Raw genomic sequence first — 17,792 nt, 5'->3', positions numbered from 1 at the left:
TGAGAGGAGAAGACACATTTGAATGAACTTTCTTGTCTTTTGTGCTGTCTTTAGTAAATGCCATTTACTGCTGCTATATTTAAAGAAAGTGACAAGAGTATATCAGAGCCTTTATTAAAATAAATTGGTGTCCTTTGCAAGCGATGATCCTTCCTTTCAGTAGAGCTGTCTGTGTTGACTATGGTAAGGGTAAGAAGCCATGCAGGTAAGGTTCAGCCCCAGGTGTTTGGAGTGGGATCACACAGTGGTGCCTGCTGAGCTGGCAGCCCAGGTGTGCTCCTGTGGCACAAAGGGCCAGCACACTGCCTTGGCACCACGTTTCACTCCCATATCTGCTTCATTGTGCAACTGAAAACTCCTGGAAACTGAGGGGTGCTCCCGCTGCCCTGCAGGCAGGGTGCTTCCCCCCACCACCTCCCCTTCCCACGCAGTGTGCTGGGGTGCTTGCATGTGTTAGTTGGACAGAGAGGAATATTTTCTTCACTAATTTAAGGAGGGTGAAAATACTTCTTTGGCAAAGGGAGAGAAAGGGGAGAAGGGGAGTGGGCTACTCTAAAGCAGAGACAGTGTGAAACCTCAGCTGCCAAGATCTTGTGGTGTTTCCCTTTTAAGCACTAATAAAGCTCAGGGTGACTTAATATTCAAAACCTGTTGAACCTGTTGGCAAGAACAGAGCCCTAGATCCTCATTGCAGAGGGTTTGTTTGTTGCTACCAACTGCATTTCAATTGCCTAGTGATAGTGTTTGTTTTCTTGGAATTTGCTTTCTGATGCAATGTTCCGGCAGTCCTGACTGCAATCCTGCAGAGGTGGAGTTACTATGGGCCAAAGTATGGCAGGGCTGCGGGCACCCCACAAGTCCAGTCCTGCTGCCGAGAGGGTGACAGCAGGCGAGGAGTGTAGTGGCTTCAAAGGGTTCAAATGTGGGAAATGGAGGAAAACTGCAGTCTCTTCCTATTCCCGCTGTCAGGCACGGTCAGCGTTAAACCCGTTGCTTTTATAGGAACAGGCTGACCTACTTATTAAGGCATTGTATTTCAGTGTTCAGCTATGGCTGTCTGCCCCAGAGGGGTTGTGTTTCCAGCCCTGCTGAAACTCAGGCCCCAGCCATGTCCCAGCCTTCTGGGGAGTCTTGGGCAGGACATGTGGGTACGTCTGTTTGGTGTGAGGAGCTCTGGTACCACAGCAATGGGCACCACACACTTATCCCTGTGGAAAAAGGGGGAAAAGCCTGCTGAAAGAACTGATAAATGCCCAAGAGGAACAGGAAAATTAAAGAAAATTGGAGAGGAGTGATGTTTAAATGGTATGAAAGGTTTTGACCAGAAATGGGGTTTTGATTGCATTCTGTAAGGGAAAAGGGCAAGCCACTAATGGCTCTGGGTACACTTTGGGTATCTGAAAGGAACGCTGTTTTGCCAGCTTGTGAAATGCAGAGGTGGTTGTGGTCAGCTGCCTTTCCATAGCTGCATTCCTGAAGCACAGGAAAAGGTTGGTTTGAGAAGAACACATGCAAATGAGCAATTTAGGAGAAGGCCAAACATCTGTGTGGGGGTCAGGGACGAGCTTCCTCTGGATTTGGTCAGCTGGTGGCTCAGTATTGATGTCAGATTTGTGCATCTTGCGTCCATGGAAACGATGGCATCAGCCATCATGGGAGGCAATCCTGCAGCTCTTCCAAACCAGGCCTTTGGACTATTATAGCAAATCCAGATATCTGTGAGCAGGTTTCAAATGTGGGATGGTGGGTAAGATGGGACAGCACTAGGAAATGTCCTTTCTGTGACAGACCATTGCTTCTGCTTCTGCTCTGGGGGCCTTTCAGTTTTTCAGAGCTGTTGAATGTCATTCTGTTACACCAGTGAGAAGTATCTGCTCCATCGATCTATGACAGTGAGCTTAGACGCTCTGCTGCTGTGACTGAAATATATGCACTTACAGGACTTCATAGTAAAAATGGATTTGCTGCTCTGACATGACACTCCATCTGATTTAAAAGGAAATTTTCTGCTTTGTTTTATAGAGACTTTTACAAATATATCTATTCAGTTTCCATCCTGGAAAGCCAACATAATTGTCAAAGTTTTCCAGGAGATTTTCTGCGGTTTTGCCCCCTGAAAGGTTGTGACATCCTTTGGTAATTGCTGTGTAGCCTTGGCTTTATGAACCATGGAAGGAGGAGTTCAGGTAGACATGCTCAGCCAGAATGTTATCACAGGTTTTGCAGAATTCACTTTTTTACATTTTGCACTTTTTCTTTGATACCTTGTACTCACATGCATGTCTCTTTTTCTTTGATATACACATATACCCTTGCCAAACTACTTACTACAAAAGTTTTGAAAGAAAAGAGAGAATTTTGTGTTTAAATTCTTGAGAGGTAGTCTGCTATCATAATGATAGAGCTATAGGATTATTAATCCAGAGATACAAAATGACAGACATCATAGTTAATGCTCATCAGCATCCTTTCTAGCAATCTCAAAGCAGTCCCATCAGTAAAAAGCCTAAGCCTGTGCTGCATTATCATGATTGAGGGCCAGATCAGATTTGATGTTGCTGGCTGACATGAGTAGCAAACGAAGTTTTCCCACTTCTAAAACTGACTTTATAAATAAGCTCTTTGTTACATTGCAAATACATCCTCACGTTTCTGTTAAAATACCCAATAGTGACATGAAAACCAACCTCAAACATGTTTCCGGATACTTTGCCTTGAAACTAAAAGGAAGGTAGCTGCTTACATTCATCTCTGATAAATGAAGATGTAGCTCAGTGCATACCCAGCGCTAAGAGTTTGGGGGTTTATGAATTCCAGGTCCTTTCCAGCCAGTATCAGATCTAGCAACATTGATTTTTAATCAGGCATAATTACTGCTGTTAGTCTCCTGAAACAAGTGAGAGACAACTCCTCTCCAGCCATTTTAAGGCTTTACACTGTTTTCCATAACTGTATTATAGTTGTAGAATAATTGTAGCACTTATTTTCTACTCTAAGGAGTCCTGTAACTATCAGGTCTCTAACTTTGCTGGAATGTTATTGACAATTTTGCATAAAACATTTTCATTGATGTATTCCCTAAGGAAGAATATTACTGGCTTTTATAAATAAAGCCTTACAATTCTATAGTACATGCTATTAGCATGTGTGTTGTACTGGATGAAATGTTGCACCAGATTTATGAATAATTGTTTCTAAATGGGGGCGTCAGTTATTTTTTAGGGGAGGGGAAAGGATCCCTTATAAGGCTTTCAGTTCTGTTCCTCACTGTGTGTACAAGGCAGCTGTTTGCCTATAAATGATGGCATTAAAATGAAAAATAAATACAAGCTTTTCTTTTCATATTTGCTTTTCTGGAGGTTCACCACCATTATCCTTTGAGATTTCCCTACCCCCTGCTGGAGACAGGAAGGAGAGAGGCAGAGAGATGCAAAGTGCAACAGTCCCATTGGGGAGCTTAGAAACTCTTCTGCTTCTGGCTGTGCAGAAGTGTTGAGATGCACCATGAGGACCTCAGTATGGAGGGGGCAGCGGGGTAGTGAGTCTGTTCAGTGCTGCCAGGAGAGGGCAGGTGCTCATTGAAGATGAGTGCGCAGAGATGAGGAGGGGGGCAAGGCAAATGTGTTTGTTCTCTCTGGTTTGTTTTGGTGTAATCGATTTGATTACACAACATCACTAAGATTCATTTCCCCAGATAGCCCATGCCTTACTCTCACAGACATCAGATCTGATGATGATCATCTTAGTAAACTGAATTTGCACTGGCAGAGTTCGTATGAACTGTATGCTATGGACATGAAGCAGAACTCTCTGAAAGGCCAGAGAGATACCTGTGTGCTGCACTGGCAAGAATTGCAAAAACTGCTGTTTAAAATCAATAAACCAGCTCTCACTAGAGTTTGTTGAAATTTTGGAGTACAAAAAGCAGTGTGAGGCTTTTTCTCTGTTTGGTTGTAAACACAAAGTTGATAAGATGACTAAATACTTACTAAAAGCAAGCTCGCTCTTTCTTCAGGGTGGCTTTTGCCATGCCATCCACTTGGTGGGAGCAATGTCTGTTCCTCCCAAGCAGAGACACAGCTGCCTGGCATCAGGAGCTGCATTTGGGGGGCTGCAGAGAGATGAGATCTAGCATCGTGTAAAAGGTGATTTCCTCTCTGACCATGCTGTATGCCCGTGAGAATTGTGCAGGATGTTCTTATGATTCTTGTTAATGAAAGCACTAGTTTTTTACAAAACTGTCCTGAGCTATAGTTAAGCTGCCCAGCTGTTCCAGTCCAGGGCTGAGCCCTGCTGGATGCTGGTACTCTGATCCTCTTCCACAGATGCTACTCGTTTTCTGGCTTGTATACACGTACAAGTGTTTTCCTGGATTACAGAGACAGCTCTCACTACTTCCTGGATAAAGTTGTATTTCTTCTTACTTTTTTTTTAATGTCCAACAACTTATTTTAGGCCTGTGCACGTGGTCAGTTGAGTCCCTGTTCAGTGCACAAAGAGAAGGGGTTGAGAGCCTCTTAGCTTACCTGCTCTGTTTTGTGAAGTACATATACTTTTACACCTTTCAGATGAGGAGCTGAAAGAGTCTGCAAAAGAATTCTGGTCGTGTTCTGCCCATTCCTTACTCCTTTGCTAACCTAACTTGTCAGCTAGTGGCCATTCAGAGTCCAAAGAGCTTGAATAGGATCATTCATAGCAAATTGGAGGTTGGCAGAAGTGGAATCCTGTATCTCCCCTTCTTCATTTTAATTGAAATATGACAAATAATAATAAGTAAAAAGATAGTTCAACTGTTTTGGCCAGAAAGGAGCTATATGATAACTGTTGGCAAGTTAGAAGCATCCAAGGGGCCTGTAAATGTGACTTGGCAGCAAAGTCTCACCTTAGTGCTTGCTCTTTAGACACTCAAGTGAATTATTTTTTCACCACATTTCAGTTCATGACATTTCGTGTTTCCTCTGCTTTTGAAATGTTCAAGTAAAAATTCCAGCGATGACAATATTGAACTTACACATTTGCTACTATATAGCATAAGTGGTACTAAATTAATGCTAGCAAAGTGTTTACTGGAAGATCTGAGATGCATATGCAACTGAATGCAAGAAAAAAGTAAGTGAAAACAAGTTTGATAGGATTTTTCAGGTTTGGAACATATCTTCTACAAAATCTCTTCTATGAAGAATGTAAGTGAGAAACAAAACACACCTGATAATTAGGATGCAGTGTTTAGTCTCAACAAATAGCGTTGCAGTTGTTTTAAATAAATCCTGTTCTTATGTATGCTTTTTAAGCTAAGTTAAAGCCCCACCCTAAGGCTGACTAATTTCACTCTTAAGGTCTCTTCAGTGTTCAGGGAGCCTACCTTCACTGTGTTGCTTTCAGCAGAAACTTTCACTAAAAAAGGCCAATGTGGTCTCAGAATATTGACTTGTAATTTGAAAGTAATCTTCTACTCCATGGGTTATCTTGTAGACATCTGCAGTGGGAATGTCAAGTTCTTCAAAGCCTCTCTAAGCCTCGGCTTGCTGTCATGGCTGTATGGCATGGAGTTGACCTCCACCAGACTGCATGCCTGCCTGACTGTGTACCTGCTAGTTATCAAGCTTATACTGGCTTTTTTAACATACTTCTGGTGACAATTCTAGCTGTCCTGCCTGCATCTACACCTTGAAACCCAGGATTGCCCGGTGTACACCAGTGGGGACTGTTGGGCTTGCAGCTAATTCTTGCAGCCTTTCCTAGGTTCACGAAGAAGCCCCTGTGCACAGACCTCCCTAAGCTGTGGGCCAGCATCCTTTCCCTCTGATTCTCCCCGTCCCCCGTGTACAAGGCGCTGCCTGCTGGCACCTCTCTGCACCTTCCTGCCTGGACGCGCTCTGCTGTTCTGCAGAGAAAGCAGAAGAGGGAATGTGACAGTTTGAACCGGAGTTTATGAGCAGGCATGGGAGTGCAGTCAGAGGGGTGAGAGGACTTGCAAGCCGGGTCTCATGTAGCTTGCCCCGGGTCTCATGTAACTTGACTTTTCTTCATAAGTGCCATGACTCCAGTGCTACTGGCCAACTCTTCTTTGTTGCACCTGGAGTCTTACTTACATGCTCAAGGCTGTTGCCATAGGGCTCAGGCCAGCTACGGGTGACAGCTGTGGGCTCACATCACTGCTCTGCTCTGAGCTGGTGTGAGGCTCCAGCTCTGCAACTGTCTCCTCCAAGTGCAGACACCACTGATCTGCAGGCATCCTGCCCAAGTTTAGCGGCTCAGGGCACAGAACATGCTGGAAGCTGATAGTCCTGTGTGTCCATAGCACAGCCCCTAAGTTTATTGCAAGTCACCTTTGACATGAAGTGGCATGAATCCGGTCCTGGAGTGTCAAACATCATCCTGGTGCTTCTGCACGTTTATGTACATAAGCCATTTTGCAAATAGGCCTTCACTGGCATAGTTTCTTCATGACTGTGTTTTTGTGCTCTTTCCCACTCTGTCATAGGGTTTTACAGAGAGCTTACCTGCCCTAGAGAAGCAGTTTCGAAGGCAGCTTCTGGAGAGCCCCTCCCCCAGGACACATTGTGGGCAGCAATACTCTGTAAATACTTCTGAAAATTGACATTCAAACTTTTTGCTTTGTTTCAGCTCCAGTTAGAAGAGTTTACCAAAATACCATTGCCTTGCTCTTATAAGTGTTCCGATTACCACTTGTGTCTTCAGCCAGTATTGCTTTACTGAAATTGTCTTAGAAGTTAATAGTTCTTCTACCTTGCTTTTCACCCTTGCATCCCATGGATACCTCGTTGTGATAGTTTTACTTCTCTGCCTCTGTTTTGCTTAACTGAGCAAGCCAAGCTCTCTGCTTTCTGTCCAGCTTGGGTTTTTAAGCTTTTGTGTTCTTATTTTCAAAGAGTGCATCTTTCCTGCTTTTTTCCAGATAAAAGTTTCAGTTAGGTCTTTGTGCAGTGACTTGCAGAAACTGCAGCCTCCCCCAGACTGAAATCTAGAGTTCCTCAGCCCAGTGTGTTTCCCAGAGGTTCCACAGGAACCATTTAGTTCATCAGAACTTACTCTTTGGGAATAATAGATCTTAAACAAAATTAGGCTTGCTGTTATCCTTCCCACTTAATCTAAACTGCATCACTTCGTGGTCCTCTGTTCCAAAGTTATCCTCATTATTTAAGATAAAGAGCAGAATAGAATCTATTCATGTTCATTCAGCAACATGGATAAAGAAACTTTTCAGCTGTCACATCCAGGAATAACTGGTCTTACTGTGGTTAATAGCATTTGTTCTCCAATCTGTACTGCGAAGTTAGGTCTCCCTTGTTGATACAATTCCCATTTCAGTAATGATGTAGAGCTCTATCCAGATCCATATCTGCTGTAAGAAGTCAAGAGCAGACCCAGTGTCTCTCTCTTAGTAGCCTTGTTTGACCATCTGTCCACAGCATTTCCAAATATATTCATTTTATGCTGTTTCCAAAGTCTGCTGCTTCATTATTGCATGACAGTATCCTACCACATAAAACCCATATTTCTTTTCTTTGAAAAGCACAGACCTTTTGACACTTGTTTCAATAATAATTGGTGTTCCACCCTGTTTGTGAATTTTCCTGTAATAACACTAATGCCTTGAGTTCCCCTTCCATTATGTCAGTCTGCTTGTGTTAATAGCACACAGCTATTTTAGCTGCTGGATTTTTTGTTCACCTTTTCTGCTCTTATTTTGGTTTTAGACTGCATTTGGCTCCGTAGTTAGACTATATACAGTGCTTTCACTGGCAGTATCACATGCCTGACCCTTTTCTCATCATTAGTTGCATTTTCTTTTTCTTCAAATCCCCCAAATACCCTTCTCACTGTTATTTTAATGTTTATCTGACATTTTCCCCCATTGCTTTCTGGATCCTGAAACCAGTGAGGAATTTATGTTCAACTCCCCAGGCCTTTCCTTGCTGTGTTCATAATGTGGATTGTGCCACGGTGGTTCTAGCAGTTGGAATATTTGGGTGAGACCCTCCTGAAGACTCATCTTGCAAAGTACCCAGAAGCCACCATTTTATGCAGAACTAGCAGCTGAGAGAGGCAGGAGGACTGTAAACATTTCCTCAAGGGATTGTGTGAAATATGTCAGTTCTTTTCCAACTGGCATGTTCTGCACTTGCTGGACTGAAAGACAGAAAGACATACTCAATTTTCAAGGTCTAGGTGACACGAGTGTATTTTGAAATGGCAATGAGAAGGAAATGAGTGCTTACAACAAACATTGGTATGGGACAGTAAGGTTGGGTTTATTTGGTCTTAAATGGTCAGAATTTTATAGAGGACTTCCTCCTGCCAGCCATCCTCCCATTTTGCTGGAAGGAAAACCTATTGTTAACAGCAGGGACATTATGAAAGCTTGAGCAATGATGACCTCAGTGCAGAAGTAACACACATCTGCATAACTGGGTACAAAAAACATGTGTTTGTGTGTATGTGTATTCTTCAGTCAAAAAAAATATGTGTGCAACCTGTAAGGCTGCAAGGAGTTACAGCCCTCATAATCCCATCTTCCACTGTAGAAGCAGAGGCTGCAGCAATCAGTCAAGAAGATGGTTGAAATTCCTGATCACAGATTAGGTAAGTACATGATGGAACAGCAAATTGTTTCTCTCTTCTCTGCTAGCTCATTGGCTAGTGTTTTCTCTCGGTGATGTTTTCTGTTCAGTACTACAAGCTCCACAGGCTGAATGGAGTCAAAAAAAGACTTTACTGTTGCCTTTGTAATGGGTAAATTTTATTTTCACATCCTTCTGCACTGAAAATTAAGCTTGCCAGTAATATGCATCAAAATGGAAAAATACTTTTAAAATAAAGGAACAAAACCACGGCAGACATCTCCAACCTGTTTTTAAGAAGAGTATATATTATAATATGTCATCTTTATGTGTAAGATGTATATCTCATCTCTCTTTAGTCAGCTGTCTCTTAAAATATTTTTATCTTGCGCTGGTGAAAAACATATCAGTGTTGTGAGTCTGTCTAACAATTACATGATCTTAATCTTTACCCCCAAGATGTAAAGTTAAGATGCTTTGGTTTTCTACAGGTTTCTGAATGATGTGCAAGACCATCTATAACTCTTCCTACTACCATTCTTTTTATTAAAGCTAGTATTTTTAACAAGAATATGTTGTAACTGTTTGTTTCAGTTTTTCAGCTGATAAAATGGTATTGTTAGAGAATGGAAATCATATGTGTAGCTTCATGACAATACAAATGTAACAAAATAGAGGAGCAGGAAGAAGGTTTCTGTTGCAAATGTTCTGTATTTTTTCTCAGGATAATTTGTGCCATAGCTTACTTGGCAGTGCCAGAAATGAACTTAAATAGGAAAAACTATTAGTTCATTTAGACTCATACCTTTATTCTTCTGTGTCTCATACTAGATCCTTTCTAAGGAGTGGGAGAACCACTGTGACTGCCAGCCCAGTTTTGTATTGTTAGTGAAATTGCTTCCTCCTGGCCTCTATTATATAGCTTCCAAAATTCTCATTCTTGGTCTTTCATGCACTGTTGTTGAGATATGAATATAATTTCTTGTTTCTTCCCAAGATCTTGGTTCTGAATCCTACTGGTTTACCTTATATTTCAACAAGTATTCTGTTTATTTTAAGAGATTTTCTCAACCTTATTTAAGTGTTTCAGAAGTGAACTCAATGGCATCCTACACCAAGGCGTTTGACAGAGTTACAGTACTTACAGTGCTCTTCAGGTATTTCTTTCTATATTGCACATTGCAATTTTATTTTAACAGCTATGTTCTTATTCTGTCATTAGGCAAAATAAAAATGGAAAAGAAAAGAGAAGAAAACAAATGGGAAAAAAGCCTCCACTCTGGTCATTATTCTCTGTGTCTTTGACCTAACCTAACTCATACCAAGGTTAACTATCATGATGTGGGAAGGGAAAGGACACGTGTGTTAACAGACAAGTTAAATAGGGGCAAGCTGCTATTTGCTCTGTTGCAGTTTAATAAGCCTAAAGGTAAAAGGTGGAAGACAAGAGTCTTGCTTTTGCAGCATTTTCTAGCTGCTGAAAATTTAATATCAAAGAATCAAATCACCACAAAATATGTAGGACTGGTCTGTGCTAGAAAGTGAGGCAGGGGGTAAAAAGACTGATGTTGTAGACAAGGAATAAACTGGACTTCTGCCTTCTGAGTACAGTGGCAGTGAGTTTTAGGCATTCCATCTAGAGTAGAGCATTTAAATGGAAAAAAACAGTGGAGGATGCTGAGACAGAAGTAAAATGGACCAAAAACTAGCATACTCAATAGTGAAGTTCTTTACAAAAATAGTTCTATTTTAGATGTAGTAACTTAAAATAAGATCTTATAAATTCCTTCCTGATGAGATAACATAACCATGGCTGTAGTGTACAGATGGTGCAGTTTATTTACTAGCTACATTTTTTACGTCAGTTGGCAGTAACATTTTAGTAATACCCAAATATGCATCTTAAGTGCCTCTCTCTAGGCATCTCTACTGGAAAATTCAGGCCATGGTTGCTTTGAACTGCTTCAGCTGCTATTTTCTTTAAAAACTTATAGTATGGCTGTAAAGATAAATACCCTTTAGCTTAGCAAAGTCAAGAGGGGACTGCGTTATCCTAATTTTTATTTAGTTGGAAGGGGATGGATTTGAAGCAATTGATGAAACCAGATCAAAGTTTGAACTAATATCAAAATAATATGAATTATTATAAACCACTTTCTCTCTCTATGAAATGAACTCAGATCAGAGATCACCACATAATAAAACAACAGCTGTCACATCCGGCTTTCTCAGGTACCTGTTTGATTTTAATTGTTTTTTGACAAGTCCAGAATAAACAGTCTGCTACCTGAGCTACCTCTGCATTGCTTGTATGAAATCTTATGCCAGAATATTTCATGTCTACCATTTTGCCACTTCTCATGTCTGTGCAAGGCAGATTCCAATCCTATACAGTTAACATGCAAAGTGAGTTTCGTTCAAAGCGTATCTTGACAACATGCAGATATAATTCCACAAAGTGATAAATTGTAGGTTAATTCCTCAGTGAAAGAACTAGGTGCTGTTTAGAGATTTCGTGTTCATTTCTGAACACTCTGCTGACAAGGGGCATGAATCTAAAATGCAGCAAACAGCCCTGCCATGAGGTTTCTGCCATTGTTGGTATCGACTTCATGAAAAGAAGTTTTGTCTTTGAAAGCAGTGCTGGCAAAAACACCAGTAGGCTCACACTGCAACGGGAGGTACTGCAGCTGTGATGGAATTCCTGCTCCTTGGTGACTTTCATGCCCTATGAGTTTGTGTAAGTACTTAAGGTCCAGGTCCTTTCTGGTACCTTGTGAAGGTCCCTTGGTGTATGAGGGACCAAGCACTGAAACTTCTGAATGTAGCATGAGATACCAAGTTCAACAAGACAGCAGTTGTTTGTTAGGAAAAACTGTGGCTGCTGGACATTCTTCTCATTTTTTTGTCCCTCTCCAATGTTGCCTATCTGAGACCTTGATATACTCTTACTTATTTGTACAATACCCACAATCCTTCCTTTTCTTTGTTGTTTCTTACTTCCCTCTTTCACAGGGAAGGCCAAGCATCTTCTACTTTCCACTGGCAAAAAATTAACTGTTTGTGTATGCAGTCAGTTCACCACTTACTTGAATTAGCAAAAAAAGAAACCAGAATGCATTCATTTAAATACTTAATTTTCTATATTCCAAAGCATTGTATGTAGTTATTTTTAACCTGATTTCCTAGGGAAAGATGTTCCTGCAATCATTTTTCACTAACCACCCACTGTTAATAACTTCAGGAGCTTTTGTGCTGATCGCAGACTTCAGGTGGGACAGAGATCTCAATTCTGAAATCCACAGCTTCACGAATGCAGACAGGCAGGTAGAAGGGAGAGGATCCAGTTACCAGGCTGGTGGGGCTGTCACACAGGGTCAGCCCTTACTCCTTGAAGTAAGAGAATCCGCATGGAGGAGACTTCACAAGGATGGCCACTGTGGAGAAAGGGCCATCAGTGTGGGGCACTGATGGGTACCAGGAGCCAAAGCAGGAAGGGCCAGTCCCAGCAAACGTGCCCTTCCTTCACCTGCCTTCAGTGCTGCTCCTCATGACTCCTTCTTGGCTCTTTTTGACATGCTGCTCAGGAGAACGCCTCCAAATCATGAACGTAAATGCTGCACATGAATGTACTGGCTTTTCAGTTTGCCCTTGGACGTTTCTTCTGCACCTCTTTTTGTAGTCTCAGACTGCTGGCCCTTGGCCCTTGTGTCCCTTGTGCACCAGTCTGTTCTTTTTCTTGTCTCCTTCCAGTAGGACAACCCAAAGTACGTTGTCCTGGATCCTACTGACAGCATCCTTCGTGCTTGTCCGCAAGCCCTCTTACCTCTGCCAAAGCATTATAAAATAGCTGTCCAATTTCTTCAGGAATATACCAATAGAAAGAGAGCTAGGCACAATAGTAGGTGTGGATGAGCTTGAAACATGGCTGTACTTTAGGAAACAGCCACTATGGATGCAGACCTGTGTTGAGCTCATGGTAGTGTCCTGACGTCATTACAGAAACAGAGTGGTACTGTTAGTGCTCCAAAGGCTAAGAATGCACCTTTCAAGATAAACTCATTGCATCAATTTTATCTCAAATCACAGAGTTTGTTACACAAACAAAACCCAAAGTCACCAGTGTTTTTTCTGGTAATGTCCTTTTATTCTTTCAACAGCAAGATTAACATTATTCTACAATGTTACCCAGGGGAGGGGCCATATTTGAAGTAAAACAATAAAACAAAATTTAGGAACAGCCAATAAGCAAATGCTGAAGTTGGCTGTATGAATCATGACACAGTAAATTCAACTTCTAACAATCTTCTGATTTTATGGTATGAAAGAGATGGAAGAATTCTGGTTTGGGTTGTCTTTATTTCTCCGGTTTCTTTGCTTTTTTTGTCTCGCTTTTTAACATTGGATAGATTATCCCTCTTCAGTTTGATACCACACACTCACTGTGTGGTACGTGGACCCATTCCTGCAACATGGCACATGTTTGGGAGTGAAGCTGTTTGGAAATGGCACTTTCAGCATAGATAATTGCAGCAGGAATGCTGCTTTTGAGGTATCTTCAGACTTGAAGATGAACATGAGTTGGTAAAGCTGCTTTTCTCAATAGTCTGCTGGTGACTATTGGAAAAGAGTATGATGACCTGTCCAGGAGACACAGGCACTTGCTTTCCATTATGTGGGCACCTTTTATACTAAGTCTGCTGCTGCTTCAACTTCAGTTTTACACCTGCTGCACTGGTTCTCTGTTTACTGTTTCAGCAATTAAATAATATCGTAGCCTTTAGAAGTGTGTTTGCAGCGATTCAGAGAAAAGTAGTACATTCTTAAACTAATAAAAAAAATCCCTTTTTTTAATTCACCAGTCAAGTGAATTTCTGTTTGGCTTAAGCAGATTTTAAAATCCTGTCTACGTCATTTGTCTTGTTAATAAATTACAGGGCTTTATACCACATCACTTCACTGCGAATAGATTTGAAAGATATGAAGATCAAAAATACACATATTTTTAACAATTTTCTGACATAATAGCCAAAATAAAGTGCCATGAAGCTATTAGCAGTAAATTAAATTTTTTAGTATGTAATTTGGTATAAATACTGACAAGCTGAAAAAAAAGCCCACCCCCAAACAACAAATGCATACTCATTAGTCATTCAGTTTAGCCGTACAGAGGCAGCAGTCGGCCAGGGTGTGCGTTTTTATGTCTGCTTCAATTGCACACTTCATTTATTTGGACATGGCATAGGCGGCTTTCTCTGTCACACGGCATCACTGCACGATTAGCAAGTTGCGCCCCAGGGCAGCTGGGACGCTTTGCTGGGGCAGATGTTCTTTTCAGCTTATTCAGTGGCCGTTGTGAGGTTGTTTACTGTTGTCATAGCTACCTGCATTTCCATAGCAGCCGAGCTGTTGTGTGCGAAGCAAGTGAATATAGTTATAAAAGGATCATATTTTGTTCTGTCTCTATAACTTACCATCTGTCAGCTGACTGTTCATGATGGATGCAGAAACCAATTTAAGAATAACAGCAGCCAGCTGATGATTTTTGCTTATATTAAAGTGACAATGTATGAGCATGCAAATGCTTCAATGAAATGCTAGTTTCTTTTTTTTTCCCTTAATTGTAGCAGTCTTCCAACACCTTCTCAAACTTCACTGAAATCTTTCTTGACAAATCAAAATGACTGAGTGTCGTCTTCTGTACTTGCTCAGGTGTAGGTATTCCTTACGCTTTCCCACTCTACTGTTGGCTCATCCTCTCTGTTGCTTCCAAATTGTGATGTTGCACCTGCTTTCACAGATCCTTTGTAATGAAATTTAATACTCTTCACAGAATTAAACAGCGAATTGATGAGGCTGACAACAAAAGTTTCATGCACGTACGAGCACGAGTATGGTTTGGTGACACAGGTCACTGTGCTCTACTTCATAATAGCAATGGGATCACATGCAAGTTTGTGGGTAAATTCAGTGTGTGATCAACAAGCCCTCTGAATAATAAACTCTCATACCTTTTCACTGAAGAGATTTGGTTGAACCTATAGTTTAGCAACGGGGGCAAGAAGATTAGCCCAGTTGTAAATAATGTATTTATTGGTTGATTTTTCCAGATCCTGACATTGATGCTGCCACTGCCATGATGCTTTTGAATACTCCCCCTGAGATACAAGCAGGTTGTGAGTAGATATTTCTATAGCAACATAGACATGTAAAGTTAATATTCTCTTTTATAAGTATACAACCTACCAGATAAAAAGGATTTAATAAAGAAATATAGCATCCCTTATAGAACCTTACACTTCCTTGACCCTTACACGAGTATAATTTTGTGGTTCATATTACATTCTTTGTTACATGAATAATATTAATCCATGATCTCTAATGTAAAAGAGGGGTTATTGTTATTCATGGCATACACTTAAATGAATAACATACTATTATCCATACTGATAGAAAGACCTGGGGCAACAGTCAGGAGAAAGGCAAGGAGAGAGAGCAATAGAGTGAAGGGTACATGGCATATGGTTTTGTTTTCATTTTGTTTTGATTTGACTCCCATCGTGTGAGTTACCACAGCCATCTGGATACTTTCCATTCACTTGGGCACTGTTTCAGCTCCTTCCTTGCACACATCCTGCCTGTTTTGCTTTTTTTCTACTCTGTCTGATGCAAGGCAGTAGCAGCTACAGGGAGCAAAGAGAGGTCTCATTTCCTGCCAATACTGTCCTCCCTCTTCTATGACCAGACCTAAGGGTTTGGTGCTGCGTATTAGCAGAGCACTGAAGGGGCCTTGGCCCCCGCTGTACGGAGCTGTGCAAATACTGCAGGAATCGTCCTGCCCCACAGGGTTCGCAGTGAAGGTATTAAAGGAATCCATAGTGGAATACAGCGCACAGAAACAGGCAGTACAAGAAAACAAACACATCGCTGGTCAGCAAGCACGGTGGTAATGCCAAGTGACAGGCAGCTGTAAAAAATAAAGGCAGAAGTTAAAATAGAAACCATTATCAAGCCTGTCTAGCATCACTGCTATTGTTCTAGCCTGGGCAACCAAATCCAAATTCCAGGGGAAGCCATGATTCGCACTTTGCTACTCTGCCTGGGGAAGAGAGTCAATTACCATCAAAGCATTTCCCATGCAGCCGAGGAAAGATACAGTCAGCCTGCCTAGTGACCCTGCCAGAGGAATGCCTTTTGAGAAGCTTCTCTCAGTAGTGCATGATGTACCAAGTTAACTCTCTGTTCTGGAAGGAAAAGAATGGTCCTTGTCTTCTCCTAAGCAGTCTTCAGGGACTGTGCGTGGTAAAAGGGCGACCAATCCCCTCTTTGTGTAGGTAGGAAAAAGGAAAGATTTTACTGGGAAGAGGGGGTTACCCTTGGACTTAGTGGGAAGAATAAAATGAGACATCTTCCAAAGGATCCCAGGTTTAAAGAAGACAGATTTGCGGGGCAGAGAAAAGAGGGAAAGGAGTTGGTGTAGAATGAAAGCGCAGGGGTAAAAGGGCATGTGAGAGAGGGAAGGGGACATAAAGCAGTATGTGCATAGAAAAGGATGGGGAAAACACTGAGTAATATGAACTCCTGGAGGAACTGGAGAATGGGAGAAGATTGCAGACAAGAAAAGGAGGAGATACATAGTACTAAACATGTACTAAGCACACCGCAGATTTTTATCACGTGCACATGTTTGCCAACATTGCAGTGGAAGTGATTTGGAGACTTCTGCACTTCGATAAAAGTTCCTTTTTCTCTGGTTGAGTTACAACAATGGAAGGCTGCAGTTGGGGAATACAGAGAGAATCCAGAAAAGATGGCGGAGGTGGAGCAGAGGAAGAAAAGAACCTTCCGTAAATTTCCCTACTGTAGGATTGACCTGGATCAGCTCCTCGACATGTCCTATGAGCAGCTGATGCAGTTGTACAGCGCACATCATGTGTATTCTCCTGGGCCTGAGGCCTTATTAAAGGACCTGCTCTTTTTATCTTATCTTATACACTAAATTGGCCTGCAGTCTTTTTCTCTGTGGTCTCTTTAGGCACCAGTTTGGCCTAAATCTGCAGTGTGTTTAGTACGTTTCATAGACTTCATAGTTTGAAGGTTGGCAAATCTCTATCCTTCCCAGTGGGCTCTTGTGTCAGGATGTCAAAAGTGAGAGGGAGATGAAAGCAAAAAGATGGCTCCTCATTCACATTTCTCCTTTCTTGATGTCCACAAGTAACGAGGCCCTTCTCTGTGCCTTTAAACTCAAATGCAGGGTCTGCTCAGAAGTTCATGAATCCTTCCAGATGTTGGTAGAATTGCCAGGAGGACAGGGCAGAAGTTTTTATTGTAACCTCAGAGGTCTTCTAAATTACAAAGGAGAAATATTTTGGGGGGGATGTGAATGGATACCTTGAGGAAGTAAATCAGCCTGTCCTATGAATTCCAGTTGGGTCTCACTTAAGTACTATGTTAGGAAAATCTTAGACAACCTAATTAACTGTTACTGCACATTAAGAAAAAATTGCTTGGAAAAAACCACACTGCAAATTTGTTTTCAAATAAAAGGCAGATTGTTTATAAAAGTTTCATCACAATGTTGAACATCATCTAGAAGCTCACAGTTCGTTCTCTGCTCTGTCAGTGGCTACAGTGGTCTGTAAATCAAACTCTGAATAATCAGGGCAGTTAAGTGTGTGGATACTGTTTGATCCCTTGAAGACCGAGAATTCTGTTGTTGGTATCAAACTGTGGTGTCAAGTATGTGCATAAGGGCTGCAAAATGCCCCATCCTCTGAAGACAAGATTTGAAAAGGGAAGGACCTAGTTTGCTGTTTGGCCACAGGTGTTAATACTTGACAGAAAACATTCTTTCAGTCCGAGAGTCTGACTCCAAATATGCCACTTACTGGCACAGCAAAGAATCAGATGGAGGAAGAACCTGAGGTCATTTCACCTTATAACAACTCTATGACTCAGGAAGTTTAAAACTGGTCAATTAAGACCTTTGCCTATTCTACCAACATTTAACCATTGTTGTGACAAGTGGATACCTCCAAAGCAGATTGTGAGAGTCTGGATTCGTTTTCTGTGGATGGTTACATGTATTGACATCTTTGAAGACATCTTGCTTTTCAAGTGGCATAAAAATCAATGTTCAACTAGGCAATGTGAGTGCTAAAAGCATCTTTAGGTTGAAGTTATTATTCAAAGTCTTATTGAAATTTA

At 41.5% G+C, this 17,792-nt stretch overlaps 1 protein-coding gene across 6 annotated transcripts in view; it reads left to right on the top strand.

Annotated features, from left to right (window-relative positions):
• The window catches only part of FOXN3 (forkhead box N3), a 135,725-nt gene that overhangs the window by 92,034 nt on the left and 25,899 nt on the right, over positions 1 to 17,792 (top strand). For 3 of the 6 annotated variants that reach the window (XM_032689969.1, XM_032689972.1, XM_032689970.1), the window contains exon 5: positions 14,696 to 14,761. The exons of 2 other annotated variants lie outside the window; for them this stretch is intronic. In XM_032689969.1, the coding sequence (XP_032545860.1) occupies positions 14,696 to 14,761 (66 nt within the window). The remainder of the gene's footprint in view (positions 1 to 14,695; positions 14,762 to 17,792) is intronic. One more of the 6 variants, XM_032689971.1, reaches the window with a different exon arrangement.

The sequence above is a fragment of the Chiroxiphia lanceolata genome, chromosome 6 (assembly GCF_009829145.1).
Source record: "Chiroxiphia lanceolata isolate bChiLan1 chromosome 6, bChiLan1.pri, whole genome shotgun sequence".
NCBI classification, from domain to species: domain Eukaryota; kingdom Metazoa; phylum Chordata; class Aves; order Passeriformes; family Pipridae; genus Chiroxiphia; species Chiroxiphia lanceolata.
The sequence above is the reverse complement of the archived record's forward strand: the minus strand, read 5'-3'. Positions and strand labels throughout refer to the sequence as shown.